General features: G+C 36.9%; 1 protein-coding gene across 1 annotated transcript in view; it reads right to left on the reverse strand.

The window, feature by feature from the left end:
* TTC6 (tetratricopeptide repeat domain 6) overlaps positions 1–22,911 on the reverse strand; it is a 175,590-nt gene that overhangs the window by 14,965 nt on the left and 137,714 nt on the right. Inside the window, exons 21-26 of the mRNA XM_043490117.1 lie at positions 21,169–21,303; positions 18,122–18,271; positions 16,960–17,100; positions 14,951–15,064; positions 11,684–11,803; positions 5,167–5,240 (exon numbers count right to left, since the gene is read on the reverse strand). Of these exons, the coding sequence (XP_043346052.1) occupies positions 5,167–5,240; positions 11,684–11,803; positions 14,951–15,064; positions 16,960–17,100; positions 18,122–18,271; positions 21,169–21,303 (734 nt within the window). The remainder of the gene's footprint in view (positions 1–5,166; positions 5,241–11,683; positions 11,804–14,950; positions 15,065–16,959; positions 17,101–18,121; positions 18,272–21,168; positions 21,304–22,911) is intronic.

The raw sequence follows: 22,911 nt of genomic DNA on the forward strand, positions 1-22,911 counted from the left end.
TTATTAATAAAGTACACCATTTAAATCAGATTAAAATAAACTCATTGTTAAATATTTAATATGTCCTTTATCATGAAAGGAGCTCAATTTTTCATCACACGGGAATTCTTACTTCAGAACTTCTATAAAGGCAGCCCATTTCATTTTGGACACCAAAATAGGAGGGGAGAAAAAGAAGTGAAATGCATTTTATTATTAACTTGTGAATATATGTGACTAAATGATAACTCTGTCTATCTTCCTTGATTAGTCTCCTGTGGTTGTTGACGTAATCGAACATTTATCCACGGGTATATAAAGTCACTTTGCCATTTCACATGTAAATCTAATAAGTATTTTTAATTTCAATTAATACGGAAAGTTTAGAATTTTTTAACAGAATGAAGGAGCTAACACTGAGTAACTACTTTCTTACCAGGTACTATGCTGAGTGCTTTACATATACTATTTCACTTAATTCTTCCAACACTTCTGTAAGCTTGCTATAATTTTTTTTATATTTTATAGATTAAAAGAATATCATGACTCAGAAAAGTTTGCACATATTAAATAACACAGTAGAGAGCATGCTAAGATTGCACAGAGCAAATATGTGGGGTTCAAACCCAGGTGAGTCAGACTCCAAAATCCATGCTTTCCCACAAGTCATCCCTACCCACATTCTTCACCTTTAACATACTTGTAGCCAGTTCACAAGAGCTGGTGTGCTGACCTCTCAACAGTGTAGTCAGAAGAAAGGCTTGGCGTTCAAGACTAAGCCTGAACATACAAATTAACACTAATTTTTCAAAACTGCTAGAAGGATCAAATGACAGCATGTGAAAAAAACCCTTAGCACAGAGACCCTCACCCAATAAAGATTATTATCCTCTTTCCATTCTTTTCATTACTTCTCAAAAAGCTTTCAAACTTTAACAAGATGCATCACTTGCTTTTCTAACTTTTCCTTTATGAAAATAATCATGGAACCCAGGGTAACTGTTTTAGACACTATCATCTTTTAGATATCACTCAGCATTATCTCTTAAAATATAGTTTCCCAAACCTCAGCCCTTCCTTCATGACAGTTGCCCCGTGTCCCAACTATACCTATCATTTATTGAGTATTTCTCTTTAAGTCACTTTTTTATTTAAGTAAAACTATTTTTTTAAAAAAACTTAATTTCAATACCACAAGCACAAAATCAATTTCTCATGTCATAAGCCGAAGGCAACCATAAAGATAAATAAATATTGGAGTTGGATAGCACAGTTTGCAGAAAACTAAACCTGACAGCGGCACCATCCATCACCAAGTGTGGAGAAGATGCTGAAGACCAACTCTTAGCTGAGACTTTCTCCTTCATGTGTTCAGAGGGTCTTGAGAAAGAATTCACTTTGAAACTGAAAAGCAATCCAGTTTCCCATAACGTGATTCAATTTTTTTGAATGCTTGTGCATGCCGTGAAAAAGTAATAGAGGTGCTGCTGCTATTTCCCCCACGTTTTGGCAAACACTGCCCAAAAGTGTGCGCCAAGTGTTGTGCCAGAAGGTGACAAAAGAGTCAACAGGAAAGCACAGGAGAGCTTGACATTACAAACAGGAGACGGTGAGCACTCACGTATATGAGACAGCTGGTATCTCCTGAGTTTACTCTGGGGATTCTCACAGAGAAAACACGGCTCCCCTCCCTCAAGCAGTTTAGAGTGAAACTGTCCTCCTCTTTCCTGGTAACTGGCACTATCTGAGAAGTATAAGTTCACTGAATACAAGGTTACAATGCTTGTAGCCACTTTCTCACTGTATTACAGAAATAACCCTAGCCTAGATAATGAACTTTTTATCAAGAATAATTACACAGTAGTAATTTGCATTTCTATATAAAATGCATTTCTATATAAAATTTGCATTTCTATATAAACTGCATTTATATATATAAAAGCTGATAGGTTTTTAACGGCCACTGCTTCTCCTGCCTTGAAGGCAGGAGATCCGTGTTCAATTCCCGGGTGGGGAAGATCCCCTGAAGGAGGGCAAGGCAACCAACTCCAGTATTCTTGCCTGGAGAATCCCCATGGACAGGGGAGTCTGGTCGGCCACAGTACATGGGGTCGCTCAGACACGTTTGAGCAACTAACACTTGAACTCTTCACTTTCATTTCTATCTCTAGGTAGTGAGCTACTTATTTATGATGCACACCTACGGTGACCATGTAAATGGAAATTTCCAGGGCAACCCAGTTCTCTCATATTCTTCCCACAAAGCACTGAAATGTTTCTAGTATGCTTACCTCCAAATTGTATCATACACATTGCTTCCCTCTTACCCAGAGGGAAATTTAAAATCTTTTGTGAATACATATGCCAATATGTAGTTTACAAAACATAATTTCACCCTTTGAATCGTCAAACCAATTTTAAAAGAAAAAATGAGGCAATGAATTGAAGTTATTTTTCGACACACATCTAGCTATCAGCACGAATGTTTAACAAACATCTAGTCTATTCAGACTAAGTAAACAATCATTAAACCTTAAACCTGGGGAGGGAGCTTGAAAGGCACCTAGCAACCTCTTCAAAGCTGATAATATCTAAAAATCAAATCCAGAGGAGGTTGTGGAGCCAAAGCCAGAGACACCACCCCCAGCCCCCTACACCAGTAGGAAAAAATATAGACACAGCAACTTCATTTTTCTGAAGATGGGTATGTCACACAATGTCCTATAGCTTAGGGCTCCTGTTAAATAACCACGTGGCAGTTTAGAAATGGAAAAACATGGCAAAGTGTCTGTTATATCAGGGTACACGTTCAACTGGCACATAAACTGTTAAAACATCAATTACACAAACACAAAAGTCTGTTAGTTTTTCTAAAATAAAAAGTGTCTCTATAAATCTAAAATAACGCGATCACCGAAGGAAGGTGTGTGACTCTCATTATGGTGTCTATTAACTAAGGACCAGCTGCTGAGCTTGCAGGTTAGGCCACAGACACCAAGGCCCACCGCATTTTCCAAATGAATCATGTACATGACCAGATGTGCCCTACTGGGTTGTACAAATAAATCATAAATACCTCCCCAAACTAAAGAATGTGGCCTGCAGAGTCGAAGATTCAGAAATATTTTATGCAAATATAAGAAGAGTGAAATAAATGTGCTGAAGTAAAAAGTGGATAGAATATGTAACTCTGAGCCATCAGGCTCCCCCTCTGTGACTTTTTTTTTTAATCTTAAGGTGGCTTTCTCAAAGAGATCTAAAAATTAACTCTACCATAATACTCTTAGTGACCCAATTGGGCAACAAGTAGGATATTCAGCCTAAGGAATGTTGTCTCCTAGCAACCACAAGAGAGAGAACCAGAGATATACAAAGGCACACTTCAAAAGTCTGCAACCCCACGAGTTCAAAGATCAAAGTCCTAAAATTTACAGATTTATTCCTTTTTAAAAATTTTCCAAACGGAAGAATTTTTACTTTCTCTACTATGAAACATCAATAGTGAATCTCATTATTTACAAACCATGCTGCTGAAGTAAAAAGTATGTTATAGCTCAACTTGAAAAGCAAAAATATTTTTCTTGAAATAAATATAACCAATCACTAAACATTCCTTATTGTTAAATTTAGTAAAACTGTTAAAATACATGGAATTGGGACGCTGAGTTATCAGAATTTTACTGTTGATTTAATTCTATTTTTATTAAAAGACAATAGAGATTCTGGTGGGATGATGAAAGTTGGTTATTTGGAATTGCAAAGCAGTTTCAGCTTAAGGAGACCCCGCCATATATACCCAGTGATTACATTTCATAAAAGAGATTAGGACCTGACACATAGAAAAGTTTACTGACTCTAAGAGTTGCAAAACACAGGAATGAGGCTGAGAAAATTTTGGTGTCTGGTTTTGGTTTTAAGATAATTCAGTGACCTCAGACATTTCTGGTCTCCACTCGCCCACCAAAACAAACACATCAGTCATTATTATTCCATTTCTTTTTAAGAATGGCAATTACTTAAAGAGATGAATTGCACAAAGATGCTGTATTAAAATAGACAATGATGGGACTATGTTTTTTGCCTGTATAAATCTAAAGGTCTAAAAAAAAAACAAAAGAAAAAAAATAATAAATTAAAAGGTCTGAGACCAGTTTGGGCCTTTTAACCAAATATACCTTTACAAGCTCCAGTAATTATACTACCATATTCATAAAATTGAAAAAATATAACTCTCAGAGAGAAACCATACCTGTAATAGTTATGTCCTAAAAGAGGGGAAAAAAGAATGTCAGTTTTCTAAATAATTCAAACTATGTTCTATTGCCTAAATTGTATATTTACAGAGTCTACTTGCTATCCTAATTTTCTCATCCAAGTAACTGCTATTATTTCACTCATGAAAAATGCTGTAAATTATTACTTAACTAAATACATTCTGTTTCACATTAAAATGTGAAATTCATGTGCTGAATTTCTATGCTTTTAAAAGTAAAATGTCCAGAAATTAATTTTTTGATATCAAATGTATGGGTAGAAATGTATACTATAAATTATAGCTAGCAAAATCAATCTAATATTATTTCAGAGTAAATTTTAAAGTAATCTTCTATATTTTAGCCTTATGTTACTATTCTTTTCTCCTCTTCTATAATTTACCTATTTTTTACAATAATACCAGAAACAAGTAATGTATTTTAAGTAATTTTAAGTAATGTATTTTTTGTAGATTTCATTGTATTTTATAGATTTTTACTGGTATATTTTAATTAGTTTTAGTTTTAGAAATGCTTTTTAAAGGTAAAATTTTCTTGAAAATATTTTACTAAATCAACCTCTCTTCTAGGAAACAGACTTTTTAAAAGTTAGCTCCATTTAATGAACAAAGTTAATTATTCTATTCTTAGATATTTCAAGCTATTGATGACTTCATTCTGTGTATTACCAAGGTCCTTTCCAATAAGTGGACCTGAATCATATGGATACCCCCAATGCTATCAGCAGGCATTTACTTGCTGATTTGGCTAAAATAGTTTGAGAAACTTAGGTGTGGTTCCCACTTCCATACAGTGATTCTCTGTGTCTCTCCCCATTTTTGTACTCTGCCACTTCCACAATATTCTCCTCTGTCTCTCCTGTTATAAATCTGCTGGTCCCACTTGCTCTCACTTCATGAACCACCCTCCATACCTGTGATAGCATATGGCAGTAGCTTGACATAGGTTCACGTTAGTCTTGCTTATCAGTGCCGCTTGTTTAAAATCCTGAAAGAGTTTTACAAATTTTGGTTAGTTTTACCACATTATCTTTTGGGTTTTCATAAACTTCCTCCTAACTTTGATTCTACCACAAATAAATTTTACACAAGCCTTAAAATATACATTTTCTTTAAACTTTATGTTTTCCTTTTAGTATCACATGAGAATACTATAACCCAATACAGAATACCACAACCAAAAACTCACTCCTATCTCCACTCTTCTTGTGGTTTTGCCTGGTATTGTAATGAGGTATCACACTTACTTTCTTTTTTATTGCTTTTTTCCCCCAGTGACCACCACCAGAGACTTCTCTATCCAGACAGAAATAGAAATTTGCTGGCAGAGACTCTTAGGACTACAGGACAGATAAGCACTCGGGCCAGGCACTATAACCACAACTTTTGTGTGGATTAGCTAATATAGCTCCTACCTGGGCAGCCCACACTTAGGGGAAAATGTGTCATTTTGTCCAGGGATCCCAGAAGCCTCCAGAGAAGGAGCAGTGGAAATGCTAACTGCAACAGGTAAAGTCAGGGCAGTCAGTTGGAATAGACCTGAATGGTAGTGGTTGGGCTTAGTCCCTCAGTCGTGTCCAACTCTTTGTGACCCCATGGACTGTAGCCTGCCAGGCTCTTCTAACCATGGGGATTCTCCAGGCAAGAACACTGATGGGGTTGCCATGCCCTCCTCCAGGGGATCTTCCCAACCCAAGAGTCAAACCCTTGTCTCCTGCACTGCAAGCAGGTTCTTTACCGTCTGAGCCACCAGGGAAGCCCAAATGGTACTGGGGAAGAGGCTAAAAGAATTAAAAGCACTAACTCTGCCCGAGATCCTGATGCTGTGACCTGAACACTGTTCTCTATTGGACACCAAAGACATGCTGTCTGAAGTTCTTAAGCTTTTCAAAGCCCTACAAAAACAACTGAAACCTGAAGCAAAATAAGAATACCACTAAACTGAAACAAATAAAATGTTTAAATAAATGTCTACATATCGAAAGACCACGTCAACAGCAATGAGACTTATATGTATAGGTATGTGTGAAAGTGAAAGTGAAGTTGTTCTTGTGTCTGACTCTTTGCAACCCCATGGACTGTAGCCTACCAGGATCCTCCATCAATGGGATTTCCCAGGCAAGAGTACTAGAGTGGGTTGCCATGTCCTTCTCCAGGGGATCTTCCCGACCCAGGGATTGAACCCAGGTCTCCTGCATTGTAGGCAGATGCTTTACCGTCTGAGCCACCAGGGAAGTCCTAGGTATGTCCACAGGTATTGTGTACATATATACGTAAATAATGTGAGATACAGATTGATTTCAATGTTTGCCATAATGTGGGATTATGGAATTATATCCCATAATTTGGGAACTCAAAAAATAAGAGTTCAACGCCTGTAAAGGAATAAAAATGGAATAAACAAAGGAATAAAAAATAAAAATGACTGCTTTTTTCCCAGAGGACTGCTTCAGCAAGAATCTTTTGGGCCGTTTTGGTTATGAACTCACTTGACCAAACTAGACAGTGGGGAGGATCCTAACCTCCTGTGGAGTGGCTAAAGGGAACTTTAGTTTCCAGACTCCCTTCCCACTTCCAGAAGGCTGGGTAAGAGCGCTCTACAGTCTTAAAAGCTAAGCGTCAGATTTCTGGTTTCCACTCCACTAGAGAGAACTCAACCATGAGGATGGTCTCCCTCCTCCCTCTGTTTCTCCATCATCTTCCCCTCTCCCTTCTCCTTCCACAAAGCTGGCTGTTTAACGGGGGTAGAATAAGTTCTCTGCTAATACCAGGGGTGGAAGAGGGAGCAGTAATGTCAAACTGAACCCTCTGGGGCGCTACTATAGGAGAAGGGTATCAGTCCAGACCCGTCTGAGAATATGAACTCCCCACTTAGACTTCTGAAGCACGTTTTGATGCTACATGGAATTATTTGGAAGAAAATAAGAAATTTATTATCCAGACAAATATAATCTAATGAAATATGCTACCAGGTATTTCCCCCAAGAGGATTTTCTTTTCCTTTTTTGCTGAAATGAGGTCAAACTTACAACTGTAACTGAGATTTCATTACAAACTTTCCCATTAATTCAGCCTAACAAGTCCAGTTCAAATGCCACACTCTTATTTCCTGTGTTCTTACGAAGCGCACACAACTATCAGTTAACTAATACATTTTCAGCTCTCATCCTACTTGATCTCTCTGTTAATCAATCATTCCCACTAATAATGTTTCCCTGCGTAGGTTTTCAGACTCTGCTCTCTCTAGGTTCTGCATTTAGCCCTCTTATTATTCAGTCATGTATTTCTTCATTGGTCTGCCTCAGCAATCATCTTTCTTTAATTTTTCTAATTACTTTTTAAAATTTACACAGGGGAAAAACTTTTTTTGCCTTTTATTGCAGGCATATCTTGTTTTATTGAGCTTCGCAGATATTGCACTTTGTACAAATTGTGCAATCTTGCCTCAAGCAAGTCTATTGGCACCATTTTTTCAACAACATTTGCTCAGTTCGTGTCTCTGTATCATATTCTGGTAATTCTCATAATATTTCAAACATTTTCATTATTATTATAGTTGTTATGGTAGTTTGTGATCCTCCAATGATCCTTGATGTTACTACTGCAAAAAGATTACAACTAACTGAAGGCTCAGATGATGGTTAACATTTTTTATCAATAAAGTACTTTTTAACTAAGATAGGTCCATTTTTAAGACATAATGCTATTGCACACTCAATAGACTACAGCATTGTACAAACATAACTTTTATATGCACTTTTACATGAAACAAAACAATTAATGTGAGTCACTTTATTGCTATGTTCGCTTTATTGCTATGGTCTGGAACCAAACCTACAATATCTCCAAGGCAAGCCTGCAGTGTTTGCAGGGCATGTTTTTTTCCGCAGTCTTTTTACTTTTACCCTACTATATCTTATATCTAAAGTCTGTTTCTTGCAGCCAGAATATTGTTGGGACTTTTAAAAAATTCTAATATAACATCATCACTATTTCAATTGGGGTATTTGGAGAATTTCCATTTAATGTAACTGCTGGTAAGGTTGGATTTAGGTCTACCATTTATTGTCTGTTTTCTGCTGGTCTCCTCTGTTTCTGTTCCTTTGTCTTCTCTTTCCAGACTTATCTGGGATTATTTTAATTTTTTCATATTCCATTTTAATTAATCTACTCTTTTTGACTGCGGAGGTCACATTTGAGAAGAAACATGGAATAAAAGGAGGTCGTGAACCATATACAGATCAATAGGAGGAGTGTTTTCCAAATAGGGAATAGCTGTGTGAGGACCCTGAGGCAGGAAGGGAGCCTGGGATTTCCGAGGCGTAGCCAAAGGCCACAGCGGAGTAACCTGAGTGGAGAAAAGAAGAACATTGACAATGAAGTCAGATCAGTGAGCGGCAGTCAGGTCACTGGGGTCTTGGTTGGCTACAATCAAGAGTTCAGATTTTGGCCTGAGTGTGATGGGAAGCCACTGGAGGGTTCTGAGCCGAGGAGAAGCTTGAACTGCTTTATGTTTGTCAGAGGCATCTCTGGCTGCTAAGTGTGAATAGCACCTAGAGGGACGACAGCAGAAGCAGCGAGTCCAGATGGAAAGCTACTGCAGGAACCCAGGCAGGAGAAGGTAGAGGCTGGAAGGAGGAGGAGAGCAGGGTGAAAAAATGAGAAATGACTGAACTCAAGATACGTTTTGATGGCAGAGCTGACCACACTGGCTCATGATTTAGACACGGGGTGTGATAAAAGAGAGAGGTCAAGAATGATTCCCACCATGAGCTCCTCAAGGCCTGGAAATCTGTCTTATTTGTCTCCATATCTTCAATGTCTGAAGGAATACAGGATTTGGAATCAGGAGAGACCTAAGTTCATATCTTGCCCCAGTACTTCCTGGTTGACTCAGTTCAGTTCAGTTCAGTCACTCAGTCATGTCCAACTCTTTGTGACCCCATGAACCACAGCACACCAGGCCGCCCTGGCCATCACCAACTCCCGGAGTCCACAAAAACCCATGTCCATTGAGTCGGTGATGCCATCCAACCATCTTATCTTCTGTTGTCCGCTTCTCCTCCTGCCCTCAATCTTTTCTTTTCAAATGAGTCAGCTCTTCGCATCAGGTGGCCAAAGTATTGGAGTTTCAGCTTCAAAATCAGTCCTTCCAATGAACACCCAGGACTGATCTCCTTTAGGATGGATTGGTTCGACCTCCTTGCAGTCCAAGGGACTCTCAAGAGTCTTCTCCAACACCACAGTTCAAAAGCATCAATTTCTTTAGCACTCAGCTTTCTTTATAGTCCAGCTCTCACATCTATACATGACTACTAGAAAAACCATAGCCTTGACTAGATGGACCTTTGTTGGCAAAGTAATGTCTCTGCTTTTTAATATGCTGTCTAGGGTGGTCATAACTTTCCTTCCAAGGAGTAGGTGTCTTCTAATTTCATGGCTGCAATCACCATCTGCAGTGATTTTGGAGCCCAGAAAAATACAGTCAGACACTGTTGCCACTGTCTCCCCATCTACTTGCCATGAAGTGATGGGACCGGATGCCATGATCTGAGTTTTCTGGATGTTAAGCTTTAAGCCAACTTTTTCACTCTCCTCTTTCACCTTCATCAAGAGGCTCTTTAGTTCCTCTTCACTTTCTGCCAGAAGGGTGGTGTCATCTGCATATCTAAGGTTATTGATATTTCTCCCAGCAATCTTGATTCCAGCTTGTGCTTCCTCCAGCCCAGCATTTCTCATGATGTACTCTGCATATAAGTTAAATAAGCAGCCTTGACGTACTCCTTTTCCTATTTGGAACCAGTCTGTTGTTCCATGTCCAGTTCTAACTGTTGCTTCCTGACCTGCATACAGGTTTCTCAAGAGGCAGGTCAGGTGGTCTGGTATTCCCATCTCTTTCAGAATTTTCCACAGTTTATTGTGATCCACACAGTCAAAGGCTTTGGCATAGTCAATAAAGCAGAAACAGATGTTTTTCTGGAACTCTCTCACTCTTTCAATAACCTCTTTAGAATATCAGCTTCCTCATCCATAAGTGACAATTGTAAATCACGCAGTATTGTTGCGAACACAGCAGGTATAACTGTGCAATAACTCGAGTTACTGTTCTGTTAAGTACTAAAGGAATACTTAGGTGGGTAGTAACATGGGCCCTGCATTTAATTCTCCAACAGCTGACGTCTTTTGCTTCCAAACCTCATTTTCCTCACTTTCTCCACCCAACACCATTGCCCAGAGTCTCATAGCTTTTTTGCCTATTCCAAAGACATTCTTTAGCTTTCCCTACCTGAGGGAATTCCAAAGGGCACATCTCAAAGCCAAAACCTAAGGGAGTTCAACTCTTGAAATCACATTTCACCATAGTGTAAACTGGCTTCCCTGGTGGCCCAGTGGTAAAGAATCTGCCTGCCAAGCAGGAATCCACCTGCTGCCTGCCAAGTTCGGTTTCTGGGTCTGCAAGATTCCCTGGGAAAGAAATGGCAACCCCCTCCAGTATCCTTGCTTGAGAAATCTCACAGACAGAAAAGCCTGGTAGGCTGCAGTGCATGCGGTCACAGAGTCAGACATAACTTGTAACTGAGCACCAACACGATTATGTAAACTGCCTAGAATACAGTATCTTAGTCACTTCTTTAATAATAAGTAATTTTGTGGGACAGAATCTCAAAAGATGGCTCCAGAAGTTGAAAAATAATACAAGTTATATTTGGAGGTGAAAAAATAGGAAACACTCTCCTACATAATGGTCTGTTGTGGTTCCTGAAAAACACAGAAGAAAAGTTACCATTATTTAATGGCAAACTTCAAATTACTATTTGATTTTTGTCTGTATCTCTTAATTCCTAATTTAACTCTATACAGACAATACAGATAAAAATGAGAACAGTGAACTTTGTTTCATTTTTCTATAAAGAAATCCACCTGTTTCTTATCCATATATTGCAGATGCTGTCTTCTATTGCAATTCTGAGTGCCTGTTCCCACTAACTTAAAAGCCTGTTCCCAGTAACCTATTCTGAGCTGCTATTTTCTACCCATGAGAAGCAAACAGATTTATTCTGACATATTTTCAATGTGGAATGAGGAAAACTATGAACGAGGAAGAGCACTGAGCAGCAAAGTAAATGATACTTAAATCACTTTAATTTTTGTCTACAGCTAAGACACTCCCTTAGGAGAGATGACAGTCTTGATATTTCATCAATTTAGAATTTTTTTACATATTATCCATTCATTTGTATTTAAAAAGTAAAAAACATATTTTTGCAAAGATTCTATCATTCAAAGTACTTCATCACAATTCTCACTAAAGTTGAATTATTGTTCATTAATAGTGCCATTAATTATCAAGAAAAACTTTTTCACAGGTTTTCAGAAGTGAACATGCAAAATCAAATGGGTTCATTTTTACAAGCAAACAGAAAAGTTTACCTCTAAAGCAAAACTGAACTGTTCTAATTCTGCATAGATGAGTCCACGATTAATGAAGGTGTTCAATGTCACAGTTTCTCCAGCATTAAGAAGAAGCACAATTCCATAATCTGTTAATGCCTAAAAATGAAATAATCACTTACAAGCTAGAGTCAACTCTTTAAAGCGTTACTACATTGACCACGGAAAAACTAGAACCTCATAATTAGTTCTTCAATGTGACTTAAAATTTAAGGCTGAAAATAATCATTTGTTAGATTTAATAGGTCCACTTAATTAAATACTATGGATGCTGCTACTTTCTAACAAATGGGGTGCACTGTGCTTATACTTCACATGCTATCCTAAGCATTTTTATTGTGCATGGATTGAAGGGGGCACACAACACCCTTCCCCAGCTCAACAGTTTCACAAAATGACTACTGACATTAAAGCAGAGCACTTGTTAACCTTTTGAAGTTTAACTGCTTTATAGTGTTTTATTGTTTTTGTCACTGAAACCTAAGTTTTACTGAGGCAGAGATTATTCATTTTGTTCACACATTGTAAAGCCAGTAACTAGCACCATGCCTGCACTTACTAGGCATTTGATAAATTTTTGTTGCGTGAATAAATCATAAAGCAATGAAAACAAATCTTAATAAAACTAACAAATGAGCACTTGTTGGAAAATTACTTCAGTATTCTCCCTTTTAAAGATAGTCTAAGCTGAGAATCAACTCAGAGGACCTTTTTCCATTTCTTATCTTTTTTTTTTCATTCAATAAATAGGTTTTTACTGTACCAGGTACTAGGAGTATCCCAAACATCAGTTGGAGCTGAATCGCTTAACTCATTTTCCTTCTGAACATTTTCCCCAAAAGAGCCATATGGTTTCATCAGAAAAGGGCCAAATCATATATGCCTGTAGCATGTGCTAAATGAAAATGTGAATAAATAGTATTTTACTATTTGCTTAGTTAGTGGTTCTCCTCTAGTGTTTTGTGATGGGGAACTTGACATCTAAAAGAATTGTACAATTAAACATCCTATATGTATATTGTGGAATAACTATAAATAAACACTGACAGGCTGTAGAAATAATTTGTAACACTTGTAAAACAAAACTAGAATGTTTGCAATTTTCCTTTCACAGAATCACATAATTAAAACCTGTGTATATATCATGATGCCTTAGAAATCTACTAAGCAACTGAATATGTAACAAAAGAGGAAACAAAAGCTTGGAAATGAGATTTCATGAAGGTCACAGTGAGCAGGCTTTGGGCTTTGTCTCTGCTATTGTCACTAAGCTTTCAGTCTTGGGAAAGTTACTTAACATTAAGCCTCAGTTTTCTTATCCACAAAAATGGAATATTAATAACATCATATTGTTATAGAAGTCCACTTTAAAATATTGTTTTTTTAGATTTTTTATATGGACCATTTATAGAATTTACTACAATATTGCTTTTGTTTTATGTTTCAGTTTTCTGGCCCCAAGGCATGTGGGATCTTAGCTCCCTAATCAGGGATCAAACCTCCACCCCCTACATTGGAAGGTGAAGTCTTAATCACTGGACCTCCAGGGAAGTCCTTAAAATATTTTGATTGAATGTTGGTAAAGCATTTAGCCCAGTGCCTATCACACGATAAGCCCAAAATGGATGGTAACAGTTACTACTTTTATTAACATAAGGGGGTAGGAACCAGACTTCACCTTTTCTTAGTTTTTATGAAACTGTATCTTGAGAGTGCATTTTTTGTGCAAAATGACTTGGGTTTGCTTGGTCCTGTTATGGCAGGAATGCTGAGAAACAGGTGGAGGGAGACAAAAGGGAGGAGGTGACACTATAAAGTGACATCCGGTCCACGTGCTGGAGGTCAGATGGTTTCACAAAGCCACCTAACGACTGTTAGCCAGAAGCAAACAAACCCGTGGACGCCAATACAGGTCCCTATTCCCTGTGTGACTTGGATGTGCTTCTAACCTCTCCCTGTTTCCATTTCCTCATCTGTAAAACAAGTCCATTGGATGAAAAGCATTGGGTACCAGGCCGCTCTAAAATAGCCAATATATTCTTATTCTAGTTAGGTTCCCATTTACATAGATTTTCGTTTTCCTTATTCATAGAGCACCAACTCTGATACCAATCAGACATAACAAAAATAGTACTTCCCTGCCCAGACCCCGACCATTGTTTGCAAGTTCAGGGTTACCCAGAAAAGGCAGGGGTCAGGGTGGGGAGGAAGCTGTCAAAGATACCTGCTGTGCAAGTTACTCTAATAAATGATCCTTTAATTGGCTCCTAGAATGGTAACAACAACCTGTGTTAAAATTAGTTATTCATTTGTCAACATTTCTGAAGGAAACCTGAAAATCCAGTTATCGGCAATTTGATATCCATTTAGACAGAAACAATATTTCTCAACTTCTTCCATCCATAGGAAATAAATCACTAAATTTCTAAATGTTTTAAACAGATTTAACTTTCCAGGTTTTGAGGAAATTGAGGGAGTGTGTCCACACACAACAGCAGGAACATGATGCAGTCTTTTAAAAGAAGGCATCATCAACAATGAAGTGGATAGAAACAGGGAAGAGGAGATAGGTGGGTAGCAGAAAAGGAAGCAAGAAATTGGGCAGAACACTAAGAAACTACTGATCTGCTTCCCAGTGAGGAAATTGATTGGAAAAGGACAAAATTGATAAGGGGAAACTGGAGAATGAAGTAAGGTTCAAAAATATAAAAAAGAGCTTGCATAGGCAGAATCAGGAGCAGGATAAATAGAGAAAAAAAGTTTGCTTCAACCATCAGTTAGGCTTCAAAACGGTCTCTGAGCTGGAAACCATCACTCAAAACTGCCTGCTCATCCATGGTCTGAGCCCTGTAACAAAATACCTCCACAGGCTGTTCTAGTTAATGTTGAGGTTGTGAAGCAAACAATATCGCTAGTGATCACTGCTTAAAAATTCTACACACAATTTATCAGTGGAAACGTTTTTCTCAAATGAGAAACATATAACACGTGTTAATTTACACAGCCCTTAAATGCTTTTAGAAGCATTATAAAATTAATTTTCATTTGACGTCACAGAGACTGCATAAGAAAATTTGGTAAGCACTAACAAAAAATTAAATATTCTTTAAAATGGTTCTTTGGCTTCTCAAGTTTTGTGTGTATTTCCACAGGAATTATTTTTCCAAAATTGTAACAGAAATAAGAAACATGAAAGAAATAGAAATAAGAAAGAAAATATGCTTTAAACATATTTATAAATCTTACCATTTGAAGTTCATTTATCTTGGTGTAACATAATGCTCTATTATAAAATGCTATATAACTGTTTTTATCCATGTTGATAGCTGTAGTTAAATCTGTAATCGCTAGTTTATAAGTCTACAAAGAAAACATAATTAAGTGAGGAGGGTTAATCATAATAGACTTAAATTTAGTTGTAAAATAAATTCTTGATTCTATCGGAGTTTGGGGACTATTCATTTAATCATTCTGTGTATCATCTGTGAAATTAAGAAAATCAAAGTAATCTTTTACAGAATTAATTAAGAAGGTCCCTTGGTAGGAACTGTTATTCTAGTTTTTCTCACTTGCAAATAAAATTCAACATACAAACAACTATTAATGATTATCTTTTTTCCATTGTTGCTATATGTGTGTGTGTGCTCATTTGCTCTGTTGTGTCCGACTCTGCAACTCTATGGACTATAGCCTGCCAGACTCCTCTGTCCGTGAAATTTTTTAGGCAAGAATACTGGAGTGGATTGCCATTTCCTACTCCAAGGGATCTTCCCTACCAAGGGATCAAACCTGCGTCTCCTGCATTGACAGGCAGATTCTTTACCACTAATGCCACCTGGGAAGACCCCTATTACTATATAGCAAGGAAAAAAAAAAATTTCTTATGGATAAAAGAGAAGAAAGCTAATTCACCCAACAAACATTCACCAGAGCTGGCTTGCTTCTCTCACTAGTACTGTGATATCACATAATTGTCATGTTTTCTACCCAGGTTCTCTTTTGCTTCTCTTGGATGCTTCCCTGATAACTTAGATCATCCATTTTTTTTTTAAATTTTTTTGTCATACATTGATATGAATCAGCCATAGATTTACACGTATTCCCCATCCCGATCCCCCCTCCCACCTCCCTCTCCACCCGATTCCTCTGGGTCTTCCCAGTGCACCAGGCCTGGAGCACTTGTCTCATGCATCCCACCTGGGCTGGTGATCTGTTTCACCATAAATAGTATACATGCTGTTCTTTTGAAATATCCCACCCTCGCATTCTCCCACAGAGTTCAAAAGTCTGTTCTGTATTTCTGTGTCTCTTTTTCCGTTTTGCATATAGGGTTATCGTTACCATCTTTCTAAATTCCATATATATGTGTTAGTATGCTGTAATGTTCTTTATCTTTCTGGCTTACTTCACTCTGTATAAGGGGCTCCAGTTTCATCCATCTCATTAGGACTGATTCAAATAGACAGTAATTTTCACAGAATTAAAAGGTAATGCAAGGTCTTACCTTTGTTTTATGGTATTATTTGCAAAATATTTCATATGAAATATCTACAAAGAAATGTCAGAAAAGAAAAATAGAAAAAAAATATGCCAAGAAGCATTAGACATCAGTAGTGTTGCTCACACCTTTTAATTCAGTAATATCCATTTAGGAACCATAACCTTTGATTTTGTTCTATGTGCATTATTTAAAATAGTAAAAAAAAAATCAAACAATCCAAATGCCCAACAATAAAGTGGTTAAAATATACTATGATGGAATAATATGCAGTCATTAAAACTGGTATCATCTTCAAAGATTAAATATAAGAAGCAGGGTACAACACAGATTATTTAACTAGCACAGTCCCAGTTTTTGGAAGTATATATTTTATTAGGAAAAAAAGGCCAAATGAAATACACCAAAGTGCTCTCAGGAATTACCATCTGATGGTAGGGAATCAGGTGATTTTAATCTTCTTTCTTCCTCATTATATTTTCCAAATTCTCTATAATGAATACTATTTCCTTAATAAAATATATATAATTAATGCCATTTAAAATATAAATGTCAAAAATAAATATCACTATTTTATGAAAAATCATTATGAAATCTCTTTTGATGTACTGTCAAAGTGTAACACCTTCTATGTAGTTCTGCCTTCATTCCATGGCAATTCTCCTTTCACAGAGAGAAAGGGGAAGTGAGTCCCTCCTTGGCATCCGAGCAGCCACACACTCTAAAATACTAGAGGTTAAGGTAGGAAATTCCTTACCCTGCTGTAGTATTTCAGAACTCCTCTGTAGACATAGGCACGCACACTCTGAGGGTAAATTTTAATGGCCTCATTACAACTCAAGATTGCTTTGGAGTATCTGCCTTTCAAACCATAGTAGGCTACTCGACTTAAATATGCCTTTTCAGAGAAAGATAGGAAGAAAGCAGAAACAGATTATTTCAGTAAAAGCATCAGTTCTGCCAAAATATATATGGTAGTTGGAACAAATTTATGCCATCCAAATATGATATAAATCAGACTTTTTGTCACTCTCTTTTATTAAGAAAATTTCAAACTCGCAGAATATTGAAAGAATAGTACAGTGAACACCCATACACCTACCACCTGGATTCAATAATTATTAACATTTTGTAATTTTGTTGTTATCTAATTTTTTCTGAACAATTTGAAAATAAATTGTAGACATTTTAAAAATTCACCCCAAGGGACTTCCCTGGTGGTCCAGTGGATAAGTCTGTGTGTTCCCAATGCAGGGGGCCTGGGTTTGATCCCTGGTCAGGGAGCTAGATCCCATATGCCGCAACTAAGAGTTCGCATGCCGCCAAAGACCTGATTCAGCCAAATAAATAAATAAATGTTTAAAAAAAATAAATAAATAAATAAAAATTCACCCCAAGTCTTTCAGTATACATCTTCTTCGAAGAAGACATTCTCCTACACAACAGCGTTACCACTGTTTATCTAAAAAAATTAATAGTATTTCCCTAAAATCATCTGATATTTCATCCATATTCAAATTTCATATGCTTTTAAAATCAAGATCCAATGGAGTTTCATCTATTGGATTTTATATTGTCTCTATAGTCTCTTAAAAGGCAGGATACAATGTAACAGCAAAACAAGAAGTAAATAAATTTATTTATATAGTATATAAAATCATAACGATTAATAGGTACATTAAAATATTAACAAATTTATATACGTTAAAATTCACAAAGCACTTTTACCTATATAATATCCCTATCGGAAATCATATTTTCAGTTCAATGGAAAATACAGATAATATATAGATTATTAAAACAACTGAAAAGTAGATAAAAGTAACTGTTGCTAACTAATAACAATAACACTTAAAGATTTAATAGTATTAGCAAATTTAACACACTCTCCAAACCAGAGCGATCACCTGTTTAAATACCTGGTAATGTTTTGGATCAAGGGTAATTGCACGATTGAAATCCAGGATCGAGCCACTCTTGTGGAGTTTGACTTTACAAAGCCCACGGTGATAAAAGACTTCTGGAAAATCAGGATTTGCTTTCACAGCTTTTGTAAAGGAATCAAAAGCCTAGAAGAGCATATTGGTAAAAAGCAAATCATTCAGTGGGTAGAACATATTAGTTAAAAAGTTAATACATTACAGTATAACTATTATTGAAAAATTTTTATTTTTTGGTCATTTTAAATATGTTTTTCCCAGTGAAACCTGTGAAGCCAAAATATATGAATGACCCAGGTTTATTATAATTTACAGGTTCCCTTATTCACAGACTAATGTCTACATAATTCAGGTTGTTACAATACATTTGGAGGTGTAATTTTTTTAAAAAAATTAATTTATGTATATATTTGGCTGCACCGGGTCTTAGCTGTGGTATGCAGGATCTTTAGTTGCCGCATGTGGGATCTAGATCCCTGACTAGGGATCCAACCTAGGTCCCCTGCATTGGGAGCACTGAGTCTCAGCCACTGGGCCACCAGGGAAGACCCTAAAAAGACTTTAATCATTATGTGTCTTATTGTGTTTCTTCAAAGAAATCACAATTCTTATTTATTATTTCCCATGAAGACCAGCAGATACATAGTTACAAAATTTCAAAACAAAAGAACTCCAAAATTTTTTCTAACATTTAAAGCAAAACTAGGTTTCCCCTGCTTGTCCAAAGGACTAAGAGCATACAAAATATTTGTAATTAATCTCATATGTATTGTAATTTCTTAATGGAAAACTAATCAAGTGCAATTCTCTTTTAACGTTATGAAGATACAGGTCTCAGACACCATCCACCCCTATGAATATAAGGACTGGAATGGTGTGTGGGTGTGTCTGTCTGTGTGTGTGTCTGTGTAGTTGTGAAATATTCAAAAAGAGCCAATGATATGTTATTTACATATTTATCATATCAGTGAAAATTTTGAAATGGAGAATTGTATAAAATAGCCAAATATTATTAGGTTGGTGCAAACATAATTTTGGTTTTTGCACTGTTGAAATTTGCCATTTGATATTAGAATACATTCTTAAATAAATGTGGTTACATTATATGTTATTTTAATACACATTTCTCACTTTATGTTTTTTTGCTAATGACTTATTGCTGTTTATTTTATATTTATTTTAGATTATGGAAATGATGTTAGACAAAAAAGCAAATTTGAGCGATTTTCTTATTGGAGTTCAAAATAGGTCATTAAGCAGCGGAGACAACTCACAACATCAACAACGCTTTCGGCCCAAGAACTGCTAATGAATGTACAGCACAGCGGTGGTTCAAAAAGTTTTGCAAAGGAGACAAGAGCCTTGAAGACGAGGAGCGCAGTGGCTGGCCTTTGGAAGTTGACAACGAAAACTGAGAACCATCATCAAAGCTGATCCCCTTACAACTACATGAGAAGTTGCCGAAGAACTCAATGTCAACCATTCTACAATCATTCTTCATTTGAAGCAAATTGGAAAGGTGAAAAAGTTTGATAAGTCAGTGCTTCGTAAGCTGACTGGAAATGAAAAACATTGTCGTTCTGAAGTGTTGTCTTCCCTTGATTCTACACAACAATGAACCATTTCTCAATCAGGGTGTGACAAAAAGTGGATTTTATACAACTGGCCATGACCTGCTCAGTGGCTGGACAAAGAAGAAGGTCCAAAGCACTTCCCAAAGCCAAACTTGCACCAAAAAAAGGTCATGCTCACTGTTTGGTGTTCTGCTGGTCTGATCCACTACAGCTTTTTAAATCCCAGTGAAACCGTTACAGCTGAGAAATATGCTCAGCAAATCAATGAGATGCACCGAAAACTGCAACGCCTACAAGCTGGCATCGGTCAACAGAAAGGGCCCAATTTTTCTCCATAACAATGCCCGATTGCATGTCGCACAACCAACACTTCAAAAGTTGAATGAGTTGGGCTATGGTTTTGCCTCATCCACCATATTCACTTCATCTCTTGCCAACCGACTACCACTTCTTCAAGCATCTTGACAACTTTTTGCAGGGAAAACGCTTCCACAGCCAGCAGGATGCAGAAAATGCTTTCCAACAGTTCACCGAATCCTGAAGCACAGATTTTTACACTACAGGAATAAATAAACTTATTTCTCGTTGGCAAAAATATGTTGATTATAATGGCTCCTATTTTAATTAAAATAATTAATTAATAAATATTAAATAAATAAATTAAATTAATTAATAAAGATTAATAAAGATGTGTTTGATAGGGAACCCAAAGCTGTGCTCTGTGACAACCTAGAGGGGTAGGATGGGGAAGCAGGTGAGAGGGAGGTTTAAGAGTGAGGGGACATGTATATACCTACAGCTGATTCATGTTTGATGTATGGCAGAAACTGTCACAATATTGTAGAGTAATTATCCTCTAATTAAAAATAAAATAAAATTCAAAAAAAATAAGGATTTGTTTGAGCCTAGCTAATAATGATTTAAAGTTCAAGGTCCAAAACTGCAATTACTTTTGCACCAACCTAATAGATAAATACTTAATAATTGAATCAACTGTTTTTCAATGAACCTGGTCATCTTAACAGCCAATTTACTCTGATTTTAATTGTTCAGTTGTCAATAAGGGAAATCAGTGTCCTAATTGTTTTCCATTTATCCTGCATGACATTGATGCACTCAAAGTACTGACAAATTTACTGTGGTAAGTAAATTTATACTAAGTGATTAAATTATTTTGCTATAATAATTTCTTACAATTAGATTTACTGTTTTGGCGGGAAACACACATTAGTCTTTAGGATATTGTCGACAAACAAGCATTAATAAAACGTGTTGAATAAATAAAACAACGTAGTAGGTTTTAAGTTTGCAGACTGACTATAGTAAGCCAAGCTTTACGAGAAGCTTTGGTCTAGTCCCTCACTGCTTAGGTGGCCTTTGGAAATGGAACTGAATGTAAGGAAATAATTTCTAAAACCATGAAAAACTTATGTGCCTAAATACACAAAATACCAGTTGTAAGCTGCCTTCCTCCATGTAACAAAGACCCAAGTGATACAGACAGTCTGCAGAAGCTGCTAAGGGATTCAGTCCTTTATCAGAATAAGAAATGAGATCCAACGCCTTTTTAAACATTCTCATGGCTTCCTATAAAGATTTTAAAAAAGAGAGAGTGAGGGAAGATAACGTTTCTCTATAATGTTTATTTAACATGACAGGCTACATAGTAAAGGGAATCCTGAGTGCACAGCCTTACACTCATTTCACATGAGGACACACAGATCTGGTAAAGACATGGATCTTGTCAGAGCACAGTGAGAGAGGACCCGGGTGGGGAGTCTGACCTATCCATGTGCCTGGCCTATAAGGAGGTATATAAGTAGGCTTACACAAATGGACTTTTGGAACTGTAATTTCTAAATTCTTTTCTTTTTTGTGAAAATTTATGTGAGTTTAATCTATGAAATAGAGCCATACAAGACTAATTTCTAAATTCTAAAGGGTATTTTCTCATAGTCTTAAATCAGACTTCAATTTATAGACCAGTTTATGACCAGTTGCCTAGTAAGTCTCCTGAAGGGAATGCTGGCCGGCTGTTATGTAGTAAAAGTTCTCTACTGACAATCTCTGAGGCGGTTTGAATCACCCTTTACTTTGTTCTGCTGTGCTCTCAACAGGGTTCCACTGACACGAGAGAATAAACTAACATCAAAAATTACCCATTTAAACTATTTTGCCAAAAGAGTTGAAATTCATTAATGAAAAAATTCAGTTTCCCAGATAAAGACAGCTTTTCATAATTAGTGTCTCTGTATATTAATCTATGTAGAAATGCAGATGCTTATGACTCTTTAGCCTACTTAATTACATGAAATTTCCATGAAATTGCTAAAGAAACGATGAGTTTTAACTCGGATATGCGGCGTCCTTGTGCCCACCCTTGGTTTCCGCCACATATTTACAGTCCATCTCAACATTCAGTGGCTCAGCTGGTCAAGAATCTGCCTGCAATGAGGGAAGACCTGGGTTCGATCCCTGGGTTGGGAAGATCCCCTGGAGAAGGTAACAGCTATCCACTCCACTATTCTGACCTGGAGAATTCCATGGACTGTATAGTTCATGGGATCGTACAGAGTCGGACATGACTGACAGAATTTCACTTTCAACATTAAAGGCAAGACCTTGCTACAGAAAATACACCAATCAAATTCTCAGTTTTCCTCCTTTTTAATTTTCAAAGTCCCTCTATCTTCTTCATTTCCATCTGTTTCTCTCCTGTCTTTGGATGGTTTCCTTTCTTCTTCTCAGAGCTAACTCCTTAAGCTGTGCCTTTGACCCCAACTCATCCCCACAGAATCTGCTAGTTCCTTCCACTTCTGAATCTCTGCCCCTTCATTGTCTCCTTGACTCCCTACAGTCTTCCACCACATTTACTTTAAAATGAACGCATCTTCACTTCCTCTTGCTTTCTCCTTCAGCTGCTGTCCCACCTCTCTTTCCTTCACTACTATAGAAAGTAGTGGTTGTCCTTGTGAGGTTTGCAGGGAAGGCATATTTACATTCTAAACACAATATTCTGGTGGCCATGGGGATAAAAACTTTGAAGACTTATAAGACTATCATATTAAGTCAAGCAAACTAAAAATATGTTCTGAATTAGGACTAATGACCAGAGAAACAGAGAAAGGAAGTGGATTTGAGAGATATATTTAGAAAGTAGAACCAAGAGAACATGACTATTGATTTGGTATAAAG

This window comes from Cervus canadensis, chromosome 17 (genome assembly GCF_019320065.1).
Source record: "Cervus canadensis isolate Bull #8, Minnesota chromosome 17, ASM1932006v1, whole genome shotgun sequence".
NCBI classification, from domain to species: domain Eukaryota; kingdom Metazoa; phylum Chordata; class Mammalia; order Artiodactyla; family Cervidae; genus Cervus; species Cervus canadensis.